Raw genomic sequence first — 7,062 nt, 5'->3', positions numbered from 1 at the left:
CGCATCGCGGCCAGCGGAGCCTCATCTCGTAGCTACGGTGTGCGCCCCATCCAGTCCCCGTACACTCCAGTCTACCAGCACCCAGCGGGCCGCGACCCAGCGTCCACGCCCGACGGAAGCTCACGCAGCTCCGCCCCTTGTGCTCTGCCCTACGGCCCGCCGGGAGCTCCGTCCCGCCCCTCCCCGGTTGCGCCCCGCCCCGCCCCTCATTCAGCTCCGCCCCACCTAGGTTGCGCCCCGCCCCGCCGCGACGAGGGTCGCCCCCGCGGGCCGGGACCCCACGCAGCTCCGCCCCGTGCGTCCTGCCCCGCTCCGCCCTGAGTCCCGCCCAGCCTTGCGTCCCATCCCCAGTCCCGAATTGCTCTGCGGGGTGCACTCTGATCGGCCTCGACCCGTCTGGCACAGCGAATGCGATCAGCCTGAGCCCCGTGGGCGTGATCCCTGGCCGGCCGGGCAGATGCTGGGCGCGATGGCCCACCTTGCCCTCGCCCCGGTAACGCGGCAGGTCAGCGGCCGCGCCGCCTCGGCCGCAGTCCCTAGCGGCCCCGAGCGCGGGCAGCCCCTGGCCGCAACAGTGGCCGAGCTGTCTGTGCTGGACGCCTCCGGGAGGCAGGTGCCGTTCGGCGCGCTGTTTCGGGAGCGCCGGGTTATCGTGGTCTTCGTGAGGGTGAGCGCAGGCAGAGGGGCGGCCCAGAGCAGGGACCTTGCGGCAGGCTGGGATGGAGGTTGCTTCTGTAGCCTCGGCTGGGGGACATCGGGTCCCTGAGAAGGTTCAAGGCCCAAGAGTGAGGTCTCCCTGGGCGTGGCCATCCCCATTGCTGGTCAGTAGAGGCTTCCGGAATACGAACTGCCCTTCTGGCTTCCTTTAATAGGAATGGAAAAATAGCCCGCCAAGCCAAGTACATTCTCCCAGCAAACGAGGCCTAAGAGCGGGTGCGGCCCAATTTTAATGCACCTCGAGCGCCCTTCACACCTTTTTCTGTCCACCTCGAGTGGCGTCATGAGTAACAAAGTATTTGGTCTTTTATAGTTGCTAACTTGCCCTTTTTGCCGTGTTGGGATTTCAGCATTTCCTGTGTTACATCTGCAAGGAATACGTAGAAGATCTGGCCAAAATCCCCAAGAGTTTCTTACAAGTAAGTTTCCTGAGAGTGAGCAGCAGTGTGCCTTGCCTCAGGGCGACCTTGTGAAAGTCACCTGTCATTTATTAAGAAGCGAGGTGTGGTGAGTATGACACATCTCCAGAACAGACTCTCACAAACCCGTATTATCACCTTCCTGCACATCTCTCCCAACACTTTCAAAAAGTAGACAGAGGTTAGAGATATATTTTTGTCCTGCTTTACTTTTCTATGTACTGCCTGCTAATATGTACTAATCATAATAATTTAGATGTTAGTAACTTATTTGTAAATGTTGAATGATAATGACCAAAAGCACAAATGCTAGAAATTATTGCTATTTTATTCCCTTTATTTTTGTAATAAGAGCACTGCAAATAGTTGTTGACTATGCGAAAATACTAATATATCTTAAAGGTGAACATTTGTATTTGTTAGGATGCGCTTTCCACATTCCTGGGACATCCACATACACGCTTTTTTTCAGATACATATACGTTTGTCCCCAGGTGAATTTTTGAGTGAAAAAATTAGGCAACCTTTATAAAACTAAGATCTGTTTCCCTCAGGCATTAGTAATTGGGATGTGAAAAAGTAAAATTGTCTGATTTTTAAAAACCCTCCAATAATTTTTATTCTTTTTTAATGTATGTCTTTGGGGAGAGGAAAGAATTATTGGCTATATTATTTTGAAGTTCTTTCTTGGCAAAAGACCAACTGAATTAACTGAACATTTTAGCATACATTTCTTTATTTTGTTTGTTTTTTTTTTTATTTTTTTAAAAAAAAATTTTTTTTTCAACGTTTATTTATTTTTGGGACAGAGAGAGACAGAGCATGAACGGGCCAGGGGCAGAGAGAGAGGGAGACACAGAATCGGAAGCAGGCTCCAGGCTCGGAGCCATCAGCCCAGAGCCCGACGCGGGGCTCGAACTCACGGACCGCGAGATCGTGACCTGGCTGAAGTCGGATGCTCAACCGACTGCGCCACCCAGGCGCCCCATATTTCTTTATTTTGATTCACACAATTTTGCTGTTTATTTCATTCTTCTAGAAGCGTATAGGTGGCATTAGAATGGAACAAAAGAGTTGAATAAGGGGGAGTTTTATAAAACATAAATAATTTCTGGTAATATGTACCTGTCCTTTTTTTCTCCTAAAGGAAGCAAATGTCACCCTTATAGTGATTGGACAGTCATCCTACCATCATATTGAGGTAAAGGTATCATCAGAAATTGCGAAACCAACAGATTAAATCAGTTTCAGACATAAAAATTATTTTATTTGAACAAATAAGTGTAGATTAAATTTACAAAAATAAAGATAGGTTATCATTACTTTTCTCTCTCATTTTTACTAATACAAATTCCAAATATTATCTTTTTTTAGCCTTTCTGCAAACTGACTGGGTATTCTCATGAAATCTATGTTGATCCTGAGAGAGAAATTTATAAAAAATTAGGAATGAAAAGAGGTGAAGAAATTGCCCCTTCAGGTAAGACATGACATGTCCCATCAGAAAATGCCGGTGGTGTATTTTACATTTGTGTATGTGTGCATAGAGAAACGAATGGTAAACTCATAAATCAGGCTGGTTTTTAGGATTCTAGTAAGTGGGCCAGATACACCAGATTCTCAAGGATTCATTTCCTAGGTGTAATGACATAGAAAGCTGTGAAGTACCAAAGGAGTGAAGAAAGCAAGTTGCAGAACACTGTTTTTGGTTTGATTCTGTTTTTGTGGAAATAAAAACCATTTTCATAAAGATCAAGAGTATGTATATGTGTGTGTAATGAAAAAGGTTTTAAAAGATACTGCCATGCTTACCCCAAGGTATAGAAGTTAGAAAAGTGTCTTTTGTGCTTTTAACAGTGGGAGTACATTTTTTTTTAATGTTTATTTATTTTGAGAGAGAGATAGCACATGTGTGAGTAGAGGAGGGGTAGGGAGAGAGGGTGAGAGAGAATCCCAAGCAGGCTCCACGCCATCAGGGCAGAGCCTGAAGTGGGCTTCGATGTCTTGAACCAACTGTGAGATCATGACCTGATCTGAAGTCAAGAGTTGGATGCTTAACTGACTGAGCCACCCAGGCACCCCTAACAGTAAGTACATTTTACTTTTGTAATTCAATGAAAAAATAATATTGCTTGAGTTCATATATTTTGCTACTTCAACACCATAGCTTTGAATAGTATATGTTCTTTAATTGATGAAATCTGTTTTCATTGAAGCCCAACTCAATGGGGCCCTTCAAGCAGAAGTTATTGCTTCCCTCATTGTACTTTAATAGCACCTTGTACTTTATTATATACTCTATTAGTGATTAAGGTGTGCAGATACTATGGTTATTTGAAGAATTTGAAATTTTATTCATTGTTATGTGGTCCATATTCCCTGCCCTTAGCACAATTCTTTATAATTAACAGAGCTTCATCAGCTTTAGGTGAACCATTGCTGTGTGTTTTAGGTGGAAAGAATGTGGCTTCTAAAATGCCAAATGAGAAGGGGTGCCTGGGTGGCTCAGTCAGTTAAGTGTCCAACTTTGGCTCAGGTCATGATCTCGTGGTCGTGAGTTCAAGCCCCCCATTGGGCTCTGTGCTGACAGCTCAGAACCTGGAGCCTGCTTCAGATTCTATGTCTCCCCTCTCTCTCTGCCCTTCCCCTGTTCTCTCTCTCTTTCTTTCTCTCAAAAATCAATAAAAAAAATTTTTTTAATTTAAAAAAAAATGCCAAATGAGAGAACTCAAACTCAAATCATTCACTCTCAAAAAATATTGTTGCGCTCTTGTCAGTAATCCCCACTTTGGTGGATGCTCCCAGAAGAACAGTGATAAACAGCCCCTGCCATCCTGAAACTCATACTCTTCTCTAGGAAACAGAAGCGAACAGCTGATTACAATTTAAGGGCTTGTACTAGAAAACATGTAAGGAGAAAATCATTACCAGAAATATGAGGGCAGAGAAGAATCTGGGAAGCCTTCTCCCGAGGAGGTGTCACCTAAGCCCACTCTTTTTTCTTTTTCAATTTTTTTTTTAATGCTTATTTATTTTTGAGAGAGAGAGAGACAGACAGACAGAGCACGAGCAGGGGAGGGGCAGAGAGAGAGGGAGACACAAAATCCAAAGCAGGCTTCGGGCTCCGAGCTGTCAGCACAGAGCCAGATGCGGGGCTCAAATTTGTGATCTGCAAGATCATGACCTGAGCTCAAGTTGGACACTTAACCAACTGAGCCACCCAGGCGCCCCGCCCCGTAAGTCTACTCTTAAAGGAGTTAGCTGGGTGAGATGAGTCTGGAGAAGGGTGCTGCTGACAGAAAGCACATGCAAAAGCACATGGGCATGAAAAACTGTGGCCCTTGGAGAAGTGCAGATCCCTGCATCACGCAAGAGTCTAGGAGCCAGTTGAGGAATTGGTGTGAGCCAGGGGACAGGTGTTGGCCATTTCAGACTGAGTCTGGGGTGACCAGCCAAGGAGTTTGGATTTGCTCTGGAGGCAGTAGGGATGTCACACAAGCATTTTAGGTAGAGAAGTGATAGCCATGTGTCCACTGTGGTGGAGTATTTAGAACTTGCCGAGCCAGAGCCACTGATACAGTTATAGTAGGGTGTAGCAATAGACTAGAAAGAAGTGCTCGGGCAGAAAATGGAGATGAAGAGGAGGGGATGGGTCAGGAGCTATTTATGACATAGAGTTGATACGATTGCTTTACTGATGTTTTTTCAAAAAAGCAACCTAAATTTTATTAAAACTAATAATGAGCTATCATAAACAGAGTTTACTATTTCCTTTTTTCTCCTTGGTATAGGAAATTGCAATGTATAGATTGTGAGCCTTACTTATTGGTAGACTGTTTTCTGTGTTATAATAGTCCCAGTGTGTGTAAGTTCTGTTTATCATTTAGCACTTTAGATCTAAACTGTGAGCTTCATCTTAGTAACACCTCACCATTCGCAGGCACAATAAAAATACAGAATTGAAAAGAAAACATGAATTTGAAACAAAACTTATGCTTGTAGTTATTAGATAAGGTATATTTAAATCTTTTAAACTCTTCTGACCTGTGTTAAAGTACTGTATTTCCAACCAGAAAACATTATTTTCTCATAAGATCATCTTTTACAAGTTCCTCTCTGAAAAAGCATAAGTCTCAGAATAGTCCTACTTGGAAATTAAGACACTAAAAAATAAGATTATAATTTTAAGGGGCGCCTGGGTGGCTCAGTCGGTTAAGCGGCTGACTTCAGCTCAGGTCATGATCTCACGGTCCATGAGTTCGAGCCCCGTGTCGGGCTCTGTGCTGACAGCTCAGAGCCTGGAGCCTGTTTCGGATTCTGCGTCTCCCTCTCTCTGACCCTCCCCCCATTCATGCTCTGTCTCTCTCTGTCTCAAAAATAAATAAACGTTAAAAAAAAAAAAAAGATTATAATTTTAAATTAATGGACATTTTATAAAGACAAAATAAGAAAATAAAGCCCTTACATGCCAGGAAATAATGGGTTTGTAGAAGACTGAAAAACAGGAGTTTTATACATATGAACTAAATTCAAATGGGCAAAATTAGATCGTGTTTGAAGCAAAGACTGTCGAATTCTAGGTCATGGAATCTCCTTCAATTGAATTTCTAAAGTTTCAGAAATATTAAATGACCCCATCTTTGGACCTGAAGAAATAGTTTGGATTTCTGAATATTTATTTTAGATAGAGAATCCTATAAGCCAGTAAACCAGTCTTTTACTCATGTCTCTAAGCTAATGAGCCTGTATTTGTTTTTTGGTAACATCAGTGTCCATCATAATGGAAACATGAAACAAATAAAAGAGTCGTAGAGATGAAGAGAAATAATAGGTATTTGGAAATACTAGGAATTCAGGCAGGTCAAAGGCAGTGTAAATAATAAGCCAAAAACAAAACATAAAAGGCAAGGATAGGAGAAAGATAAGTTACAAGAAGGGTAAAGAGACTGAGTCCCTTTACTCAGTGGGAGTGGAAGGGAAGTATTAGTCACAGTGGGGAAGGAGACTGAAAAACTGACAGCCAAGGAGAGATGGAAAGGTGGCTGGAGTAGCTGTTGTTACAGAGAACTCCCAAAGTCTCAGTAGCATAACACAGTAGAAGATTAGTTCTTTTTCTGGTAATTTCAAGATGGGTGTATCTATTCAGATGTCTCTCCTCCAAGCAGCAATACCAACAGGAACACAGTAGGAAGGACTGAGGCCTCTTCCATCTTGTGGCTCTGTCATTTTCAACCCAAGGCTTCCAAGAAGGTAGAGGGAATATGGAGAATCACTTGTGGGAGGTTTTAAGGAGTTGGCCTGGAAATGGCCCAAATCATTTTATTCAGGGGTTAGAACATAGTCACGTGGCCATATGAAACTGCCAGGAAATTTAGCTGTGGGCCCAGAAAAAGGAAATGGGTTTTGCCAGCATATAATAGTCTGTGCCACAGTGTCTCTTGAAAAGGAGTGTAGTTACTTATAGTAGGTGAGAGACTCAAAAGAGGATAAATGGGGTATTAAAAGGGAAAGCACTGGGGCACCTGGCCAGCTCAGTCAGTAGAGCATGTGACTCTTGATCTCAGGGTTATGAGTTCAAGCTCCATGTTGAGTGTGGAGATTACTTAAAAATAAAACCTTTAAAGAGAAAAGGGAAAGCAGTACCAATTTGAGAAGTCTGTAGCTGACATTCTTCTGTGGCATTGGGATATATCATGACTTCTTCCTTTAAAGTAGTAGTTCTCGATCAGGGGACATTTGGTATTGTGTGAAGACATTTTTGGTTGTCACAACTTGGTGAATGGTGCTATGGGATCTAGTGGGTGCACAGGGCAGTGATGCTGCTGAACATCGTATGTTGCACAGGACAAAGACTTGTGTGCTCCAAAATGTCAATAGTGAAAGGCTGAGAAACCTTTCCTTGAAGGAAGAAAAAAAGACAACTTGA

At 43.4% G+C, this 7,062-nt stretch overlaps 1 protein-coding gene across 7 annotated transcripts in view; it reads left to right on the top strand.

Annotated features, from left to right (window-relative positions):
- The first annotated feature begins 260 nt into the window (after positions 1-260).
- PRXL2C (peroxiredoxin like 2C) overlaps positions 261-7,062 on the top strand; it is a 33,180-nt gene continuing 26,378 nt past the window's right edge. For 3 of the 7 annotated variants that reach the window (XR_015243512.1, XM_086685195.1, XM_025931678.2), the window contains exons 1-4: positions 291-667; positions 1,068-1,136; positions 2,284-2,337; positions 2,511-2,616. Coding sequence is in view for 6 of the 7 variants with exons in the window: in XM_086685195.1 (XP_086541321.1) it covers positions 458-667; positions 1,068-1,136; positions 2,284-2,337; positions 2,511-2,616 (439 nt within the window). In the remaining variant the exon portion in view is untranslated. Of the gene's footprint in view, positions 668-1,067; positions 1,137-2,283; positions 2,338-2,510; positions 2,617-7,062 lie in introns of all 7 variants that reach the window. The other 4 variants (XM_086685196.1, XM_086685198.1, XM_086685193.1 and 1 more) reach the window with 4 other exon arrangements.

The sequence above is a fragment of the Puma concolor genome, chromosome D4 (genome assembly GCF_028749965.1).
Source record: "Puma concolor isolate L17-30 chromosome D4, mPumCon1.1.hap2, whole genome shotgun sequence".
Classification (NCBI taxonomy): Eukaryota; Metazoa; Chordata; class Mammalia; order Carnivora; family Felidae; genus Puma; species Puma concolor.
This window is presented reverse-complemented; position numbering and strand designations above follow the sequence as displayed.